The sequence below is a fragment of the Antechinus flavipes genome, chromosome 1 (genome assembly GCF_016432865.1).
Source record: "Antechinus flavipes isolate AdamAnt ecotype Samford, QLD, Australia chromosome 1, AdamAnt_v2, whole genome shotgun sequence".
Taxonomy (NCBI): Eukaryota; Metazoa; Chordata; class Mammalia; order Dasyuromorphia; family Dasyuridae; genus Antechinus; species Antechinus flavipes.
The window spans coordinates 326,844,143-326,866,889 of NC_067398.1; the positions used below are offsets into that span (position 1 = coordinate 326,844,143).

The 22,747-nt window shown below is 35.5% G+C and overlaps 1 protein-coding gene across 2 annotated transcripts in view; it reads left to right on the plus strand.

The window, feature by feature from the left end:
• Positions 1 to 22,747, plus strand: part of INVS (inversin) — a 233,900-nt gene that overhangs the window by 191,021 nt on the left and 20,132 nt on the right. For both annotated transcript variants that reach the window (XM_051966778.1, XM_051966771.1), the window contains exons 12-13: positions 2,674 to 2,886; positions 22,330 to 22,631. In XM_051966778.1, coding sequence (XP_051822738.1) covers positions 2,674 to 2,886; positions 22,330 to 22,631 — 515 coding nt within the window. The remainder of the gene's footprint in view (positions 1 to 2,673; positions 2,887 to 22,329; positions 22,632 to 22,747) is intronic.

Consider the following 22,747-nt stretch of genomic DNA (forward strand, 5'->3'; position numbering starts at 1 on the left):
GCTGAGAGTGATTAAATGACTTGTCTTAGTCAGGACTTGAACTCAGGTCTGATCCAATGCCTGATTCCCTATCTGAAGATATATTTTACAGCTTTTTAGTCATGACAGCAGATAAGATCATGTGTGTAAGGTGCTTTGTAAACCTTTAAGTACTATAGAAAGAAGGAAGAGGAAGAGAATGAAGAAATGTATTACAGGGAGAGCAAAATGTTTGGGGTTTTTTTCCTCCTGGATTAATCTCCTGGATTTGAAAAATGCACTCTGAGATAAATAATGCTTTATCCCAAGAGAACCCCAAGATTCAAGGAGTTAACTAAAGTCTAAATAATCAATTGAGGCCTTGTTTTTTTTTCATACCCATAAGAAAGGGTTAAATAGAGACAGAACTTTCCCATGAGAAATAAGGAGGGATTTGAGACAAGGTAGGAAGGGGTTAACTGAAGATTATCTCTACACCTATGTAAAAATAGCTGTCTTTGTTATTGCTCTCCACATTAATTCCTCAGCAAATAAAAGTTTAACCCTTGAATTGGCTCAGTCTAATTAAAAGAAGAAGGATTTTTATCTATTCCTGTATCAATAAAACATAGGAACATCTGGGCAAAAAAAAAGGAACATCCCAGTAGCCAAACAAGAACTGGCAGCAGAGAAAACACAAAGACTATCATTCAAATAGCTTTTATAGGATGGGGCATACTTTCCACAGGGTGTCCTGGAAATCAGCTGTGGGATATTTGGGGTCATTTGTTGACATGGAAAATTGTAGGTAGGATCCAGAGAGAGTAATAAGCAAGGGATTCGTTGAATCAAGCAAACCACCTGGTTGAAGATAACTTTTGTCTGACATTTGATGCTCTCCTTAAGTCTAGCTCTTTGATTAGTGCTATCCAGATGCCAAAAGGGGAGAGAGACAATCTCAGAGTCAGAATGTAGAAGAGCCCACTTTTGCCCTCTACTTTTGTCATGAGTTATGTGGCCTGAGCAGTTCTCATGGAAAAAATGGAGTTGACTCTGTAGCAGTCTTAAGGTCAAAATTCCCTTGAAGGAACTCCCCACCCCTTGGTGTATTATAGTAAGGCTAGAAAACTATAATAGGTCCCTGTGGCAGGTTAGGGCTCACTAGTGAGAGATAACCTTTTTACCTCAAGTACTTTTCCCTTCTATGGGGACCACAGGGTAGTGGTTTGAATTTAGCAGACTAGATAGACTTCCCTTGAAGACTAAAAAGTTCCCACAATTGAATGTGGTCCAAATAGTCCCAGAAGTTGGGGCTCGGAGCCACCTGTTACATTAGAAAATTCTATACATCCAGCCATTCTGGAGAGCAATTTGGAATTATGCTCAAAAAGTTATCAAACTGTGCATACCCTTTGACCCAGCAGTGTTACTTACTGGGCTTATACGCCAAAGAGATCTTAAAGAAGGGAAAGGGACCTGTATGTGCACGAGTGTTTGTGGCAGCCCTGTTTGTAGTGGCCAGAAACTGGAAACTGAATGGATACACATCAATTGGAGAATGGCTGGGTAAATTATGGTATATGAATGTTATGGAATATTATTGTTCTGTAAGAAATGACCAGCAGGACAATTTCAGAAAGGCCTGGAGAGACTTACATGAACTGATGCTGAGTGAAACAAGCAGGGCCAGGAGATCATTATATACTTCAACAACAATACTATAAAATGATCAGTTCTGATGGACCTCGCCATCTTCAACAATGAGATGAACCAAATCAGTTCCAATAGAGCAGTAATGAACTGAACCAGCTACACCCAGTGAAAGAACTCTGGGAGATGACTATGAACCACTACAAAGAATTCCCAATCCCTCTATTTGTGTCCACCTGCACTTTTGATTCCTTCACAGTCTAATTGTACACTATTTCAAAGTCCGATTCTTTTTGTACAGCAAAATAAATGTATGGACATGTATACACATATTGTATTTAACTTATACTTTAACATATTTAACATATATTGGTCAACCTGCCATCTGGGGGAAGGGGGTGGGGGGAAAGAGGGGAAAAGTTGGAACAAGAGGTTTTGCAATTGTCAATGGTGAAAAATTACCCATGCATATGTTTTGTAAATAAAAAGCTATAATAAAAAAAGAAAAAAAATTTAAAATTCTAGAACACTTTTCTGATGGTCTTTGCTGAATATGAGTGGCCTTTTCTGCCTTCTTTAATTCCTCTCTTCCATTCTTCCCCAAAATAAGTCTAGAGAGAAAATGAAATTCAAGAAAACAGTGTGTTAGCAGACTATACCACCCATCCACCTACCTTTCCTGAACTGTGTGTAGTTTTGATTCTGAATTAGATATAATAAGAAATTCAAACCAGAAACTCAGAATCAAGGAATTCATAGGCACAAATTTTTGCAATTTGAATGTCAGGGATAGGCAGAGAGTTCCATTGATGGTGATAGCTAGATCCCTATTATTGGGAATAATGAATCTCCAGAAGTGGTATCATTATTCCAACTTGAACTGCACATTTCCATTGGGCTGGAACCAATTATCATATTTTGCATAATTATAACTTGGAATAGTGCGAATTTGAATACATTCAAGTACATCAGGGGATTGATTATTCTCACTAATTTAGACCTATTAACCAAAATGTAGCTTGAATTGCATTGTTCTTATGATTGAATATTATTTTCTTGTTTTAGGTACACACCTCTTGATTATGCTTTGCTTGGGGAACACCATGAAGTAATTCAATTCATGTTGGAACACGGAGCTCTGTCAATAGCAGCTATTCAAGACATTGCTGCTTTCAAAATCCAGGCTGTCTACAAAGGGTACAAGGTCAGGAAGGCATTTCAGGACCGAAAAAATCTCCTAATGAAGCATGAACAGCTGAGAAAAGATGCTGCAGCCAAGTAAGTCTGATCCTTGGAATGTACCCAAGAGCCCTTTCCCTTTGTGCGGGGGGGAGGGGGAAAGGGAAAGGGGGAGGCTCTATTGAGTAAAAACAAAGAGAAGATGCTAAAGGAGAGACTTTAGTGAGAAGCTAACCTTTCTTTTTTCTCTTCTTCCTCCCAAAAGGGAGAGAAAAACTACGCAAAAATGCTGGAATGAACAATAGGATGGACCAAAGAAATTAGATTGGCTTGGACTTAGGTTGCCCAGAAGGCAACCCAAACATAGTTTTCCACATCCCACCAACCTCCATATCCCCAGGCAAAATTATAAAGTAGGCAAAGTAAGGATTAATACCCTGCTATCTCCCTCTTCCTTGTCATAGAATGGCAAAATTTTAGCATTCCAAAGGATGCCAGAAGGCACATGAGACAACCCATACTTGAACAAGAACACTCTTCAAAACAACCATCACCATTTGTCATCCAAGCTTCACTTAAATACACATAATGATGAGGAACTTGTCACTTAATGAGTCACTCTATTCCACTTTTGTACAATTGTGTTAGGAACTTTTCCCTTACATCCAGCCTAAATCTGCCTTTCAAACACTTCCACCTTTTGTTTCTACTTTGCTCCTATAGAGCCAAGAAAAACAAATTTAAACCCCATGCCAAAAATCTGAAAGATGCGTCCAGATCTTTGAATTCAGAGACCAGTCCCCTTCTTGAAATTTTTTTCTTCTTTAGGTTAAACATCCTGGATTCATTCTTCAGTCAATATTTTTTCATAATTCTCTTACAAAACTTTTTCTTCTACATCTCTTACTTGATTTTTAAAATCCTTTTTGAATTCTTCCAAGAGGACTTTTCAGGCTTGAGACTAATTCATATTCTTCTTTGAGGCTTTTCATGTAGGTATTTTGCCATTGATATCCTCTTCCAAGTTTGTGTTTTGATCTTTCCTGTCATGAGCCTTCCCTTCATAGAAGGCTCTTTTTGGTTTTTGTTTTTTTTTTTTAAGTTGAGCTCTGCTCTTGGGGCATAGGGGGCACTGTCTCAAGCTTCCTGGTCTTGTCATGCCAGTTGTGCTGGGATCCCAAGGCTGGCATTGTCTTCTGCCTTAGAACTGGAGGCCTGACAATTAGCCTGCATTAGGCTAATTGTCAATTAGCTTGCTCAACCACTGGGCCCTGGTCTCCTTTTATCCAAGAGAAACAGGCCTTTTTTGAAGTCCTTCTAAATTATCTTAAACTGGAAATTTGTTTCACTCAGTCTTTTCTGTTCTGTCACTCCAGAACCTATTTAGAAGCTTGATTTAACATTTCAGGGGAAACTGGAAAGATCTCAGGCAACTTCCTGGCTTTTCTCTATCTTCTAGGTTCTTTTAAATGACCTAAAAGTAGCATGGTAATCCTTCCCTGCACTTGTCAATCTTCTTTTCAAAATATGATATCCAGAACTGAACTTTCTAGATATCTGTGGATCTGACCATTTTCTACAATTTTTCAAAGATCTCTGACAGTTGAACTGTTTCATTCTGGGCACTTTATTTCTATTAATGAAGTTGACTTTTGCACTTTTTGCATGTTATGTAGGTGAATCAGAGTGAGCTTATTGCCCACTAAAACTCCCAGGGGTGTGTGTGTGTGTGTGTGTGTGTGTGTGTGTGTGTATTCTCCCCATATTTCCCATCCTGTACTTCGTCAGGGTTGTTGTTTTTTTTAAAACATAGGATTTTACATTTATTTCCATTAATACTTATTAGATTTAGCCCACTGGAATCATAGAAACATACTTTCACATATACTATCTCATTTGTAGTTCACAGTCATATGAGTTAGATGTGGCAAGGTTTTACTATTATTTTAGAGATGAAAAAACTGAGCACGGTTGCTTAGGGAATCTGCCAAAGATGACACAGCCAAGGCTCCAACATGAATCTCTGAATCCCAGTCCAGTGCTCTCTCCACTCTGGAGTTGGACCTCCAAAGGTTCTGTGCACACTATCTGTCTATCTCACTCCTCCATCCTGCCTTAGGAAGGACAGAATCATCACTAAGACCCAGAGGTCAGGTTGGCTCAGTGAATATCCAAAACCAGGAATGAAGAACTTGACAGGGAAGGATGAGGAGGTTTAGAATGTCAAAATACTTAACCAAGTTTAGCATTTTATAGTAGCTGGTTTTTCTCCTTTGTGCTTGTCAAAGAAATTATGTGCTATTTATGAAACTCATTAGGAATTTTACTTACATTTCTGTACCTATCAATTGCAAGGCAATACAAATGCCAGAAATACTCAAACCAGAAGCTCAGAATCCGGGAATTCATAGGATGTCATATAGATTTTTGCAATTTGAATGTAGGGGGTAGGCAGAGAGTCCCATTGACAGTCATATCTAGATCCCTATTATTTGGAATAATGAATCTCCAGAGTGGAATCATTATTCACATTTGAATTGCACATCTCCACTGTAAAGTTCTTACCTGTACTAATATGAGTACCTTCAATTGCTCAAACTGAAAATAATTCGATGTTCTTTTGTCTCAATAAATTCCTTTGCATGTTTTGATTAGCCAGGTTGCTGGGTGGTGCTAGGTCTAGAGTACAGAATTCCTTAATTCAAATCCAGTCTCAGACTCTTAGTAGCTATGTGACTCTAAGCAAGTCATTTAACCTCTGCTTCAATTTCCTCAACTGCTTAATAACTAGATAATAACAACATCTTTCCCCAAGTTTATTGTGAGGATCTAATGGGATAATATTTATAAAGTATGAAACACAAAGCCCAGGACATAGGAGGTACTTAAGAAATGCTTGTTTCCTTTTTTCCTTCTTTGAATTATCCTGGCTGCTAACATTCAATTCAACAAGAATAATTATTAAGTACTTAACTATTAAGTAAAACTTAACTATAAGTATTAACTATGTGAGACCTTGGGAGACAAAGATAAACGATTACAGCCCTTTCCCTCAAGAAGCTTATAGTAGAGGAGAGAGAAAGGACATGTCCACAGTTAAGTAAATGTTTTATCTTTGCTTGCTATAAATTTTGTCATTTTTGTGTATGTAAATCTCAGGTAATAATTAGAAGGTGAGGGATCAGGAAGGCTTCTTGTAAGACACAGACACAGCACTCAAACTAAACCTTGAAAATCTAGGTATTAGAAGAGGTGGAGGAGACATCAAAAATAGATTGCTTTTATGAGGCGAGATGTGAGGGAGAGTTACTTTAACATTCTGAATCTCTAGAATTATCTACTCTTTGATGCTCTTTCTCATTCTCTCAACTAATCTATACCCATCCATTTTTAAAATTCAGCCAAAATTCAACCTCCTTGACTAAGCTTTTCCTGGCCTCTCTGATATCACATTCCACTGAGCTCCTGTAGCCAGGGGTGTGTTGGAGGATTGATCTCCAAAGCTGATGGTTAAATTTTCATTGTGAACATTTCCACCTCAGAACTCCACAAGTACCACAAACCCAGACTTGATTTATTACTTTTAAAATATATATTATTATCTAGGCTTTAGGAAATGATGGGGAAATGTAAATAATAGAGATTAAACTTAAAAGCATATAGTATGAACATTTTGTTTTCAGACAGCCCATTCCTGCATATAACACAGTTTATTTGACTCATTTATTTAGTGAATGTCTAACATAGTCCCTTGTATATAATAGGTATTTGATAAATGTCTATTAATGATGAGGATTTTTCATTTCAGATCTTTTTACATATCCTATAAATTCTTTTAGGGCAGAGAGTATGTGTTATACTGCTTTGTATAGCAGTAGGCTGACCTGACCTATTGTCTATGTGCCCCATAGCTCAGATTTAGCCTGACCTCTGCCTCCTCTTCAGACTCTGAGATATTGGGCACAATAACATGTGAATAAAATGTGAAAGTTGGAATTCATTAAGCTCCTAACTAGCACCAGCTCTGCCACCTTCTCTTTTTTTAAATAATTTTAGGAAGATTTAAAGTTGGAAAGGACATTTGTTTTTGTTCAGTCACATCTGACTCTTCCTGAACCTGTATGGGGTTTCTTATCAAAGATACTGAAGAATTACCATTTTCTTCTCCAGTAGATTAAAAAAAAAAAAAAAGAGGTTAAGGGACTTACTCAGGGTCACACAATTAATAGGTGATTGGGTTCAAATTTGAACTCAGATCTTCTTGGAGCTCTATCCACTGAATCATCTAGCTATTTCTAGAACTTTGGAAGTCCTGTATTACATTTTACAAATGAGGAAATGAAACCCAGAGAGTTTAAATAACTTAGCTAAGGAAAGATCTAGAGATGCATTTCAATCCTATCTTCCTTTTCTGCTAGCTTTTTTGTTCTATAAAAGCAGAAACATTTTAGGTAGAAACTGGAAGAGATAAGATTTAAACAGAGATTTTCTTACTTTCAACCCAACATTCTTTCTGTCCATACCACTTCTTCCTTAGGTATCTAATATTCTCCCTCCCATAAAGAAAAGTGATCTGGTTCAATTAAATTGAAGAAGATTTTATTTATTTGTTTGTTTATTTGAACAAGTATTTATTAAATGATTAGGTTTTTAGGAACACAGAGATCAAAACCAAAACAGTCCCTGCCTTTAAGCAGTTAATATTCTCATGGGGAAAATTATATCTGCATAGAAAAAATAAATAAAACAAAGATACCAATTAATTACAGAATAATTTCAGGCTCAAGGGGAACATAGCAACTGTGAGGATCAGGAAAGATCTTTTGTATAAGGATGGCACTTGAGCTGATCCTTGAGTAGAAGTAGGAAATAGGCTTAAAAGAAGTTGAGATGAGAAGGCATTCTAGGCATCCTGTACAATTCCTACAAAGCTATGAAGGCAGAATCTTGTATTTAGAGGTAAAAATACGGAGGACATTTTAATGGAAATGTAGAGAAAATACAGGAATAAAGAGGAAGTGAATTCAGTCTAGAAAGAGAGTTTGAATTCAGATTATAAAGAGTTTTAAATATCAAGTACACAGTAATAGGGAGAATTAATAGGGATTGTTGGTAATAGGGATCCAGATTTTGACATGATCTGACTTGTGATTCAGGAATAACAATTTACTAGTTAGGTTGAGGATGTACGGGAAGAGACAGACAGAAGGTAGCAAGAAGCCAAGTACAGAAGTCCAGATGAGAAGGGACGCTAATGTGAAATAGAGTAGTGCCCATGTGAGTGGAGAAAAGACAATGAATATAAGAGATATAAAGATTTTAAAAATTGTCAAAGCTTGGCTTCTCATCGGTTACATCAGGAGTGTAGAAAAATTGCCTTGACAATTTTACCTCCACATCTCCTAGATTGCAAATTTGGAAACAGGAAAAATAGTTGTTCCCTGAATAGAAATTGGGAATTTTGGAGGCAGGATAGCATTGGAGGGTTGAAGTAAATATAATGTTTCATTCTGTACATGTCAGATTTGAGATGCCTCTGGAATGTCTGGGAGTAGACTTCAGGAAGTAGTTGAAGATGTAGAGCTAAATGTACAGATTTGGATGTCATCAGCATAGAAATTTTAGCTAAAATGATGAGAATTCATGACCTCACTAAGAAAGTATAGAGAAAAAGAGAGGATGGACCAGGACAGAGCCCTGGGGATATTCACAAAGAATAAGTGCAACATAATGATGATCCAGAAAAGAATTGATAAGTTACTTATTCTGTCATGGAAAATATTTTAAAATGTTATTGCCACAGTAACGTTTGAATTTTAAAAGAGTATCTCAGAAAAAAGTCTCCAATCCCAATATTTTTTAAAAGTGGAATTATAGGCCCTATGACACTTGATAGTGATGGTATTTGACCACTGAAAACCTTCTGATGCTTCTCTAGTCACATATAGACTACTACTCATTATCAAGTATTTATATCTCTGACCTATTACTGACAATTTGTCTCACAAGTTTTCTTAATTTAGATATATAGGTTTTTCCAAAGCAAAAAAAGGAATTTATTCCCCACCCTTACCTTCAAATAGCCTTTTATTAAATACTTGTTATATTCTAGACACTATACCAAGTACTAGAGATAACAAGGAAAAAGAAATAGATCCTGCCCTCATGGAGCTTATAATCTACTTATGGGGGAGGAATGAATATAATACTTTCTCATATAAACTATTTGTATGTTTTTGTACACATATGTGTATAGATATACACATTCACAGAGTAAGGGCGGGGGAGCAGTATCAGCTGGAAGAATCAAGGAAGGGCCCATGTAGAACATGGCTCTTGAAATGAGCTTTTAAAAAAGCTAGGAATTTTAAGAGGCCCTGGTGAGAAAGGAGTATATTTCAGGCAAATGTGACAGAGTCTGAACAAAGGTACAAAGATGGGAGAGGGGATGTTCTATATGGGGAGCACAAAGTAGGTCAATTTGGTGGGAGCATAAAATGTATAAAGGGAAATCATATATATAATAAGTCTGGAAAGGTGATCTAGAACTAGATTTTAAAAGAGAGGACTCTCATTCATCCTAGAAGCAATAGGAAGCTTTTTGATTAGGGAAGTGATATGGTCAAACTTGTGCTTTCAGACTGTTATCTATCACAGTAATGTGGAGGATAGATTGATGGGGAGAGAGACTTTTGAAGCAGGGAGACCAATTTTGAGGCTATTGCAATAATCCAAATGGAGATGAGAGAAACATGGCAAAAGGAGTGTTAGAAAACACACAATCCAACCTCCTGTCCCAAGTAGATATCTCTTCTACATAGGAAGTCAAGCATTAGCTACATCACCAAAAAAGAAGCAAGAAAAAGAAAATTTTATAAGTATGCTTTAATATGTCCCCCAAGTTCATTATTTCTCTCCCTGAATGTAAATAGCACTTTTCTATTATTATTTTTTAAATTTATTTTAAAAAACAGACTAAGAAAAAAGAAAAACAGAAAAGGAGTACAAAACAAAATAAAACAAAACAAAAGAGAACATTGTCATGTGCCCAGCAGAACATTAGGGAGGATTCAAAATATATAACAGATTCCCAGTTTAAGAAAATAGATTTATTAGTAGAAGTAATTATATTCATGAATAGGTCTGAAATGGTCAGTGAGCTGGGCAATGTCACTATTAATGCACCATCACTATTAATATTAAAATGCTGAACACAAATAAATTTGAATTTTTTCTTAAATGTGGGGACCTTTTTCACAAGAATGGGTACAACACTAGGTTCCCTATTCTACTGTGAGCTATGTACCAAGTGGACTAACTGGAGGCTTAGGTATAGATAGTATAATAGAGATTTTTTAAAAATTCCATATCACTATTAAAGCAAAGCTCTAATTGCACATTCAATAATGGTCTCATTGCTCCCTCCATGATTTTTCCATTTACTTCTATTCAGTTGGGAGGACTCAAAAAGAAAAACTCCATCAAGGGAATAATCCCATTCTGTATCCCTATCCCTAACCCCAGAGCTTGATCAACAGAAAAATCATTTGATTAACATGAATAACCTACATGAGCAGCTGTTGCCTTTGACACACTCATCCACAAGTGACAAGGTCTAGCCCTATTCTGGGCTGATTGTACATTGACTGTCTCATTTCTTTTATGGACTGAGCGGCAGATACTGCTAGTGGGCTGTTTGCTTCTCCTGGAGAAAGGAAAATGACTGTTCTGTGAATAGTAAGGTCTAATTTATCAGTTCAAACACCGGGGTAATGGCAGGGAGATCTATACGAAGCATGAGACAGACACCCACACATTGTCTGTTTGTGCACTGCCAATATTAGTATTTGAAACCAGCCACTTTTATCAATGCCAGAGGGAAGGCAGCACCCCGGCCTGCCAGGAGTGCAGTTTTTAGATCAATTAGCAGCATTTCAGGCGCCCAGGTTCAATCAGCCTCTTCTGCGGAGCATACATGATAAGATAGCAAATGACGGATAGAGTTAATGCTTTTCCCTGACAGCTTGCACTGAAATGACTCCTACTGGCATTGATATGAATCACAGGAGCCGCCGATGACACACTGCATAACTAACCTGTCATTTGCTGTGCTCTGAGTCAGTGTGTTGACAGTCAGCAAACCATGTTACAGAATCCGAGTCAAATAAAAGTATCTGAAAGCTACATGCTCTGACACTTACCATCTGTCCACTTTTCCCAAGAAAAGGATAGCATTATTCCCTAACCGCTATGAAGAACAAATACAAGTGTGAGACCATTTCAGCCATAGATCATGAACTCATCCCCAAACACCAAAAAGAAAAGGAAAAAACTTGTGGAACTGAAATTTGTGAAAATCGGGCTTCATAAATTGGCTTCACCAGTAACTGGAAAAATGCTTCAGATCTTTCCCCTCACTCTCCTTCCTCACCTTTTGTTTTTTTTTGTTTTTTTTTAATTAAAGCTTTTTATTTTTCAATATACATGCATAGATAATTCTGCAATTAGCCCTTGCAAAAACAGTTTCCCCTTTTTCCACTTTCTTCCCCTATATGCAAATAGTCCAATATATGTTAAACATGGTAAAAATATATGTTAAATCCAATGTATGCATACATATTTATACAATTATCTTGCTGTACAAGAAAAATCCAATCAAACCAGAAACGAAAATGATGAAGAAAATAAAATCCAAGCAAACAACAGAAAGAGTGAAAATGCTATGTTCTCACCTTTTCTTTTTAAAGAAACCTTAGTTATCTTAATTTTTGTTTCTCATATTCTTAGTGATTGGGAATAGTTTCATATGAATATGGGTAGGGCAGCTAATGTTTAAGCTGAGGCTTAGGGACATCAACATAAATACTTAGACTGCAGACCCATTTTGTAATGTAAGCCAGGTTCCTGTAGCTTTCCCCCTTCTAATTCCTAAGTCCTGCATTATGTTTGCTATTGTTCCTATTATTCTAGGAGTTTTTGCAACCCCCAAAGACCCTACCACTATTCATTTCCACTCTCAGGAGGCAGTAAAGCCACGATGCTATAATTATTACAATCCTATTACTAGAGAATTTGGTACCAGACATTGCTTCATTCTTTAGTAGATTATTCCTGAACATCTACTATGTATAAAACAATATCTTAGAACTTTAGCAAAAAAGAAAAAGGAAAAAGTCAGTCACTGAAAGATATTTATGGCAAAATTATTTGTAATTGCAACCAAAAAAAACCCTCTGTTAATGGCCCAGAAATTGAGAAATGCCTGAATCAATTGGAGCATGAATTCTGGTTCTGGGTCTTTCTCATCACAAAAATTGATATTATTAATATTTTGATGTATATGGGACTTTTCTTTTGGTCTTTGACTTCTTTGGGGATATATGCTTAGGATTGGGTTCTCTGGGTCAAGGTTTTTCAGTCTTTTTTCACATAATTCCAAATATCTTCCAAGTTGGTTGAAGCAATTCAAAGCTGTACTAATTTTATATGCATGTGTTGTGCTTATAAATTCCCACAACCTCTTTGGTTAGCCATTTCCAGATTCTGTCATCTTTGCCAATTTGCTGGGTATACAGTGAAACCTTAGTTATTTTAATTTTTATTTATTATTTCTTTATTTATATTATATATATAAATATAAATATATTTAATTTTTATTTCTCATATTTAGAATAGTTTCATATAGTTGTTATTAGTTTGTAATTATTTTCACTATTCACTTTTTTTTTTTACCACTATTCACTTTAATCACTCCATAGTTGGAGAATCTATCTATGCCATTTAAAAAGATATAATTACATAGTAGATAGAATACTGGACTTCAAACCAGAAATATCTCAATTCCAGTCTCAAATCTGACATTCACTAGCTGTATGATTACAGATAAATCACAGCCTTTCTGATTCTGTTTCTTTACTTGCAAAATGAGGATAATACCTATAGTATATATCTCACAGGTTATTATGAGGCTCAAGTAAGAGAATGTATATAAAATGCCTAGAGACTTTTAAAGCATTCTATAAATATGAACATTCTATGTTGTGATGTTACTGGTATCTATAGCTTGAGGATGCTGAATTCTACTATTTTTTGAATCTCCAAACGATCCTTGCTTAGTGGGCAATGCTCATTTTGCATCTACTTTATTTGATCTATGTTTACTTCTAAACGAAACAGCTTATGTACCCAGTACAGCTTCACCTGCTAGTTTTTCTTTTCTACAACTCCCACTTTTTTATACTTCTGAACAAGACACCATCACTTGTGAAAAGTAACAGTGTGATGTGTTCACCATCCATCATAATTGTGTTGTATTGTTTTTCGGTCAGGCTCCTAGTATAGCTCCTAGTATAGCAATGGATAGTTTGGGGATGATGGTATCCCTTTGCTGAATTCCTCTAGAAATGCTGATTTTCACAGAAATACAAGTAGCTTGAGAGCACTTCCAAGTTCAATATTTATCTCTTCAGTGATCTTAGTATTCATTGGATTTATTCTATTCTTGAGCAAGGTGTTTGTGATATCACTGCTATTTCCATTAAGTCACCTTTATAGTTCATGAAAACTATGGATACTCAATATTCTTTTCATTTTCTTTTTTATCCAACTATATTGTGATTGACAGTTAAATAATCGACATGAAAACAAGCCTGCTTATGACTTCAATCAATAAGTGCTCCCTTGATGCCTGACATGATTGTTTTAAGGAATTCATGATATTCCTGATATTCTACCCAATATGGGAGAACCAAGTTTTAGGTAGAAAGTTTGTGGATTTTTAGGAGAGTTGAAAAGGTTATGAAGCTCATATTCTTTTCAGAAGCATAACATTTTCATAAATGAAAAAATAAAAATACTTAGAAGGTGGTTCTGCCACTTGAATCCAAGTAGCATTGTGATAACTTCAGGGTTAATTCATACCAGTCACATAAATGCAAGGAGTCCAGAAGTCATTGTCATATTCTTTATAGAAACTATTTTTACTTTGTTGTTCTGGTCTTTATCATAGCAACTATTTTCTACTTTAGTCAAAGATCTTTTACAAGCTTTTTTTTTTTTCCTTCCCAGTTATCTCTTTACTTCTTTTGTAGTTGATTTAGTTTAGTTTAGTCTAGTTTAGTTTTTTCTTTTAGAAAGAAAAAAGCCTATCCTGATTTCTAGCAAAATCGTTTGTATTCTTTCTTCTTGAACTTTCCTTCATCTTTTACCTTGGTTCTTCTTGCCAAAGAAAGCCATTTACCTTTCTCAAACTTTGCCCTGATCTCTTGATGGCCGAGATTAATTTCTTTATGAAACTCTCATTGCCTGCACAGACTCCTTTTTCTCCCTTGAATTAAGTATCTTCTCATTCTAGCTCACCAGCTAGTGAAAATGGTTTTCTCATCAGGGCCTTTTGGGTTTTCCTCAATTCTTTTAGGATATCTCAAACTGGTATCCTTCTTGAGGAATCCATATCTTTCTATGGGTCTATTCCATAAGCACTTCTCCACCATCTGTAACCATGTATTCTTGTTTACTATTAATAGAACAAACCACAATTCTTCCAAATTTGCCAATGGAAGTCTTATCTTGCCTCGTTCTCTGTCCAGGGCTGGAACTAAAATCACTCTGCAGAATAATTTTAGCTGACATTTCTTTCATCATCTTTTCAAGGTCTGAACAGAGTCTTCCTAATTCTCATTTGCCACCTTTCAATATTGGCTATTGCTCTCTGCTGGCACAGACACTTGAATAATTTTCAGACTCTTGCCTTGACGTAGTTTTAGCATTTAAGGCAAGAGGCAATCACAACTTTGAGTGTGGCAAACAGCATTCTTGCAAACATTGAAGCCAAGGCTACCCATATGGGCACTGTTCTCGCAGGTCTTTCCAAGAAGGTTGTGATCGCCAATTTTCCACTCTGACACAAGGTCTGCTGTTCATCGTGCTTCACACACATCAATGATGTCAACCTTGTTTTTAGACAGAGGCAAAAATAAATCAATGTGCAGGTCTTATATGTAATCCCATTGATTTTCTGGGGAAAAAATGTCACAAATTGTCATTTCCTTTCCACTCCCACTACAACCACCATATCAACTTATACCTAAACTTTGTAACAAGCCTACTAATTTAACTTCCTGAAGCTAATCTATACCAGATCCATTCCATATTTCATCCTACCATCAAACTAATTTTCTTTTCTTTTTTTTTTTTTAAAATGCTGAAAGTATGTCATTCCCCTGCTCAGATATCTGCAGTATCTCCCTATTGCCTAAAAGTAAAGTCTAGTTCTCTACCCTGCCATTCCAGCCCATCCACACTTTGGCCCAAATCAACCTCCCCATCTTTCCCCCTCATCATTCCTATGTAAGTACCCACTAATCTATTTAGAATAGCCTACCAATATCTCAACAATGCCTTATATTTCCACACCATTCTCTTTTGTCTCACGTTATCCTTGCAGGATTCTCCGCATCACCTTTCCAAATACTTTAAAACTTAGCCCAAATGTCATCTCTGCTGAAAAGCCTTTCCCAAAATACCATAGAGCACAGTTATCTCTATATTTAGGAAGTCCTAAAATCTTTATTAGCATTTGATGTAGGATAAGTAATGCTTTGTGAGTTTTCTTCAATTTAATTTAACTTTTGTATTGTCCATTATGTTTCCCATCTGAGAATAAGTTCACTAAGTTCTTAAAAAGTATCTTTGTCAGGAGACTGGAAGCTTAATTTGAATGCTTTAGACAAATAAAAAACACTATGATGTCTCCCAAAGAAAACCAATTTTTGGTTGATTTAAAATAGCCCTGGATCCTGTGTGCTCTTCTGCATCGTCAAAGATATTAGGAAAGTTTAAAGAAATGGACAGAGGATTCTAAGATTCATAGTTTCTATGCCATATGTACAGTTTAAATTACCTACTAGTATTCTAAATATGAGATCCATATCTAGTAACGTCAGTCTTAATGTTCTTGCTATGAAAATTATCACAAAACAAAACAGCTTAATGCAAAGATGTTTTGCAATTTCTCCTGTACAGAGAAGATAAAAGGAGATGAGTGGATAAATCTACTCCAAAGGAAAGAAGAAACATTATCTCAAAGGACATTAGGACTATTGAATAACAGTGCTCATGATAAATCTATACCAAAAACTGCTATCTTCCCTCTCACATGTCAACATCTTTTGCAAAGGCTGAGGTAGGAAAATTCTCCAAAGAATTCAGTAAGATTTTCCAAACTAAATCAATGTGTACTTTGATATTCAATAGTTTTAATATAAAGATAGGCATGGGGAAGGTGACAAAAAAAAGTTAGGAAATTTATTTCTGAAAAAGAAATGAGAGAAATAAAATGTTGGTAGATTTAGAGATACTTCATGCCTATGTATAAAGAATACTTTCTTTGAAAAAAGTATTCTCAAAGGTAAGGGAAAGGGTTGTATTGGACATAGAGAATAGCATAACATAGAATCATAAAAAAAATAAAATTAATTACATTTCATTAGACAGGAAGTGAATTATTGCCATAGAAGTCATAGTCAGATGACTATGTACAGTAAGATAGTTGTCTTATTAGAGAAAAGATCAAAATAAATAAAAATTAGAAGAAAATATGAAAATAAGAAAAGATATGTTGTGCAATTAAAACATCTCCAACCTTACCTGTCTGAATAGATTATTCATTCCTAAAACAGGAAGCAGATGTAGGATCAGACATTAACACAAAGTATCACTATTCCCTAAATATCAATTAATTGGCATGAAAAGAAAAAAAAAAAAAGCCTAGAAATCACTTCAAATAGCAAACATTTAATCTTCCTAAGCAGAGAGATATGGTAGCTAAAGACAGTACTGGGAATAAATTAATTTTTAAAATCATAGGAAGACTAGCAGATTATGAGAAGTGTCTTCTCATAAAGCATCAGGAAGCAAAGAAAGCTTGGCAAGAGATAACTAAGAAAAGTCATCCTGAAAATATTTAAAGGTAAAACTTAAAGTACAATATGCAAAAAAGGAAAAAAATCTGTCAAGATTTTTATAGCAAGTTTGTTTGACACCAATGACTGTGGAATTATATTTAGCAATTGGACTTTAACATATCACAGTTCTTAATGTGCTACATAAGGACATGGAAATGGCACTGTAGAAAATGATAGCAATAAATGAAAATTGTGCAATTTCCCCAAAGTAATCCAGCCAGTCATCCTCCTCCTTTTCAATCTAAGGTCCAGTTTACAGTCCATTTGCAAAGTCCATCCTTTAGGACATTCTGAATTACCTTTGGGAAATTGTACAGTTCTTTTAATGACTCCAAGTGTCTAATCCCAAATTAAGACCTATGTTATTAACAATGTTCTTTCTGTGATATTTGGCTACATATCATGGAATATTGTAGTCTCTGAGGAAATGAAGTTGCAACAAAGAATGACTGTGACAAAAAAACATCGTGGGCTCTCTGAACATCACTGAACATCACTTTCTTTTCATGCATGCTAGAGGTAAAATCCTCAATTATTTGTCATTTTTAATAGTGCATCTTATGAGCAACTCCAAGCATTTTCCTTGACTTCTGTTCTTAGAACTCTCCCCCTCCTCATTTCTGCCTCAAGACTTTCCTCCAGTCTCAGCCAAAGTCCTACCTTCTACAAGAAGATTTTTCCAGTCCTCCTTAATCTTAGTGTGGGAAGAACCTTCCCTTTTATGGGTGATCTGCTTTACCTCTGTTAAGGTCAGGAAATTAGCCTGGGTAAGCTGCCACAGCCCACTGCTTTCCTAATTGCAAACCTAATGGAGATAGCTCCTCACCAATCTCATTCCCACATATTCAGACACAGATTAACTGAGTTAAGGAAGAAGTGTTTATTTCTGAGAAGCAGATGTACTCAATTCTTTAGAATACAAACACAAGATTAATTAGTTAGCCCTACTTCTCCAAGCAGTACCCTGACTGTTCAAGATCTTTCCAGGATGAGCCCCAGCTCTGAAGTCAGAAGGACCTGAGTTCAAATTTGGCCTCAGACACTTAACACTTCCTAGCTGTGTGACCCGGGGCAAGTTACTTAACCCCAATTACCTCAGCAAAAAAAAAAAAAAAAAAAAATCCTTCCAAGATACAATTCTCCATTATAAGGTAATAGTATATCTAATTCTAAACAAAATGTGACCAGAATAGCTCATGCTCCTGTACTGTTGGTCACATGTCATTTTCCCAATCCTTACTTCTCCAAGAGTTAATCTTCCCTTCTCCCTCTATATCCTCACTAGGGGGTCAGAAATTCCCAACCTCTCCAGATTTCCCCATAAACAAGACAAAATGGCACCTTAGGGCTAAAATAGAGCAGTTAAGACAAACAAGAGTTGGGGCAGGACAAGGCCCTCCTAGAATAAACTGAGAAGATCTGAAGAAAGATACTAGTACTAAGATCACATCTCCAAGCCCGGTTCTGAGGTAACATTAAAAGGCTGAGGGAACCTCTGCTGATAAGAGATGTCATACTCAGCTGTGCTGCTGGGACATGGTCCTGGGTGAGAAGGAACCAGCACATGACCTGGTAATTCTGAAGCAATGGATAGGGACACTGATGGCTTTGGGCACTTACAGGAGGATGACTCTTGCTTTGGGGTTCCAGGCCAAAGGGAAGAACTGAAGGAGGTCCTGAAGCCAGAATCTCCATCCCTCATATCCCCAAACCAGAGATGATTATTCTAACAATCTACTATAATTTTTTTTTTTTAAATAAGCAGGTAAAAGAGAAAGAACCTAGCCATAAAAGTTACTATGGGAATAGACAAGGCCAGGGCTCATCATCAAAGGAAGATACTGAAACAAAAAAAAGAGCCTCTCCTATGCAAAAGAGTAATGTTAAATTGCTACCTGCCCAAAAAAAATCATACAAGAACTCAAAAAGGACTTTAAAAATCAATTGAGAGATACTGAGTACAAACTAAAAAAATACAATAAAATAATCCAAAAAAACAAGAAAGTTATGAGAAAAAAAAAGTCAACCAAACAAAAAAGGAGATCCAGAATCATAAGGAAGAAAATGACTCCCTAAAAACTACAACTGGGCAAGGGGAAGTCATTGAAGTTAAAAGAGATAAGAAATAATAAAGAATGAAATATATAGAGAAATATAAATATAAAGAATGAAAAAATGGAAGCATCATATAAGAAAAATAACTGATCTGAAGAACAGATTGAGAAGAAAAACATAAAAGTAACCATACAACCTGAAAGCTAAAATCAAAAAAAAAAAAAAAAAAAAAGAAGAAGAAGAATCTTGTTACAGTAGTACAAAGTATAATTTTTAAAAGTTGTACTGAAGTATTAGAACAAGAGAGGAAAGTAGAAATAGAAAAAATCCACCAGTCACCACCTGAAAGAGATCCTACAAGGAAAACTTAGAGGAACATCATAGCTAAATTCTAAAACCCTGGGTCAAGGAGAAAACATTATGAGCAACAAGAAAAAAAAAATTACAATTTTAAAATAATTTTAAACTTTAAAAAATAATTTAAAATTGTGGCAGAGCCACAATTAGAATCACACAAGACCTAGCAGTGGCTACAGAACACTACATGTGAAAGAAAAAGAACTGGGGTTGAAGCCAAAATTATCATAACATACTTAGGCCTAATCCTCAATGACAACCATAAAAATGGACATTCAACAAATTTCAGGATTTTTTTTTGCAAGACCTGAACTTATTAGGAAATTTGATATATGAGATCCAAGAGAAATATATAAGATAAATGTCAAAGACTAATTGCAATAGACTTAAAAAGGACAAATTATGCTTTATATCTAGAAATGTAAACCATATGTCTAAGATTGTCATTAGTAATTGGGTAGTTTGAAAGATGTGATTCTTAAAAAGTAAAAATAAAAAAAGAGTAATTATATTATAAGAATGAAGTGCCAGGGGCAGCTAGATGGTGCAATGGTTAGAGGACCAGCCCTGAAGTCAGGAGGACCTGAGTTCAAATCTAGTCTCAAGACACTTACCACTAGCTGTGTGACCCTGGGCAAGTCACTTAACCCCAATTGCCTAAGCCAAGAAAAAAAAAAAGAATGAAGTGCCAGAGCAAAAACTGATATAGGAATTAGATGGATGAGGACTGGTAGTTCTGGAATCCCACTAAAATCAGGAAAATAAAAAAATAAAAAAAATAAAAAATAAAATATATATATATATATATGTATGTATGTATGTATGTGTATGTATAAAAGTCTTCCAAATTTATAAAGAAATAAGAGTGGGAGGGAATAGGGTGAGTAGGAAATATAGGAGGATGTGTAGATTAATAGGAATGGGATAAAGAAGGAAGAAAAGGGAGGAGAGAATAAAGGAGGGATTCTTGGAGGGGATAAAGGACAGGGTTGTGGGGGAAAACTAGGTTAAGTGATAGCAAGGCAAGGTATCAGGTAGAAGTAAAGCAGAAGAGTCAGCAGGGATAGGAAATAAGAAATACACAAAACATAATAATAATAATCAAGAGTAGAATTTATTTGAAAAGCAGTGGTAGTGATCATTGATCTCAGAAAAAGTTAAAGTTTAAATAATTTTAATAAAAAGAGAAAAATAGGGAAACTATACTATATGTCAGCCATGTTAATATTGTTTTAGACTATTTAAATAACTAGATACTATAAAGTTGGAATATTGTTGTGGCATAGGGAGTGATGAGTTAATGGACTTAGAAAAATAAATATGGAAAAACTTGGATTTATGAAAGATAGTGTTATCTATCTTCAGAGAAACAGAACAAACAAGCATACTATGGCCTTACATAGATGTATAGAAATGTATATATGTATGATTATAGATATCTATATATGTATATATAAATATATCCATACTTAATTGTAGCCTTCTTAGGGAAAGTGGTAGGGAGGAAAGGGGGGAAAGGATAAAGTAAAAAGTGCACAGCAGAGAACAAAAGAAAACTTACAAGGAAGGAAAGAAAAGATAGATAGCTCTGAATGAATTATAAAGGTTTTTTCAAATGAAAATTTATTGTCTTTTATTCTGAATCCTCTCTTATGCTCTGCTGTACACATAACAATGTTTTTTCCTGTTTTGTATTGTTTTAAATAAGTATTTTTAAAAATTTGTTTAAAAGGAGTCAGAGCTAGAGATATAAATTTGAAATCTCCTTAATAGAGGTAATTGTGACATCATGATTGGGAAAGACATAGCCAAGGGAGAAAATATAAACATAGAAAAAAGAGTCAAGGACTGAGAACAGAACTATAATAGCAAAATGTCCACCATAAATGTTTCAGCAAAATAGTAGGCAACAGCTTAGAAGTGTGTGGTGTCTCAAAAATCAAGCAAATACAGAAATAGAGGTTGTTAACAACTGTCAAATACTTCAGAGAGGTCAAAAGCACTGAAAAAGATGTTTGTTTCTCAGTGTGGTAATTAAAAAGTTATTGGTATCCTTTAAGTGAGCACTTTGTTAAAAGGATCAGAAGATAGGATCCATGTATTCTTGTATATACTTAGATCTTTACATGTTGTTTCCCCCCATTCAAATGTATGCACTTTGAAAAAAAAGCAAGGCGGAGTGGGGGGGAGGGGAAGGAGGAACAAAAGATTTTGCTTCTTTTTTTTTTAATCCCGAGTGTTTAGCACAATATTGAACATATAATGAAATGTTTTAGGAAATATTTGTTGACTTGAGTTGATTTTAATCTTCTCAGTGATGTAGCCTTGTTATAGAGGGCACCCAATACAACAGGAATACATCTTTTTTTATTTTTTAAGAATAAAGATTATTTTGCAATGAATTTTTAAAATGTACATATTTTAGGGCAAAACATCTTAAACTGTGGGTCACAACCCCAAGTGCGGTCACATAATTGAATGTGGGGGGATCATGAAAAATTTGGCAACAGTAAAAGGTTTCTGAATTCTCTACATCTTGAAGTATCAAGTATTTTACACCAAGATGTAATTTTTATGTAAAAATAAGCAAACATATTCATCCCACTACTATGCAAATTTGCTTTCATCTTTAAAAAATAGTAAAATTATATATATACAAAAGAATTGTTTTAAAATAAATTTCTTTATGATTTATTACCAATAAATATTTAATGTATATAACTGTTTTATATGCCTATATACCTGGGGTCATATAAGAATTTCTTGGGATGGGGAAATGGGTCACAAATAGAGAAAGTTTAAGAAGACCTACTTTAAGGCACTTGGTTAACCATATAAATAATTTGTTTTTAATGCCCCCCTCAGACAAGTAAGGGCCTGAAGAAAGAGAAAAAGGTTTGGATCAGTCCCTGGGGGGAATAAGATGGGGATTCGCCAATGGTTAGATAGAAGAACTGCTGAATAACCAAGCAGGCCCTGCTAAGCAAAATTTGTAGCATGTGAAATCAGCTTCCTTTCAATGGTCAATGAACATGTATCTCGATGCTTTGTAACTTTAAAGCACAGTATGAGTTTGAGCTAGTTATGAAATATTAAGAATTTCTGACTAATTTGGAATGCCCTGGATGTTTGATCTTGTTGCTAAAAGAATTGGCTTTAATTCCAGAAAACGTGAAGAAGAAAGTAAGAAGAAAGAAGGAAAACACCCAAGGGGAACCCTGAGCCCAGTGAAATGCCGAGGACCAGCACAGCAGCTTCCAGAGAAGCGAAATCCAGCCATCAGGCCTCCACCGTTGCCCAGCAAACCCACAAATATAACTGGCAAACAATCACTCTCCAGCAACGCCTCTCCAAGCCAAATAGGAAAAAACCACAAAGGATCCCCAGGAGTGTCCCCAGATATAGCACACAGAAAAGAGCAATTTCTTTCTACAGAAAGGCAAGGAGAAAATCACCGAAGACAAAAAGGTATGTTTTAATTTATACCGATGAAGCAATAGATATTAGAAACACAATTCAAAAGTTAGAAAGGAAATAAGGGCTTATTTGGTTCAACTTCCCATTTAAGAGATGAGGAAACTGAG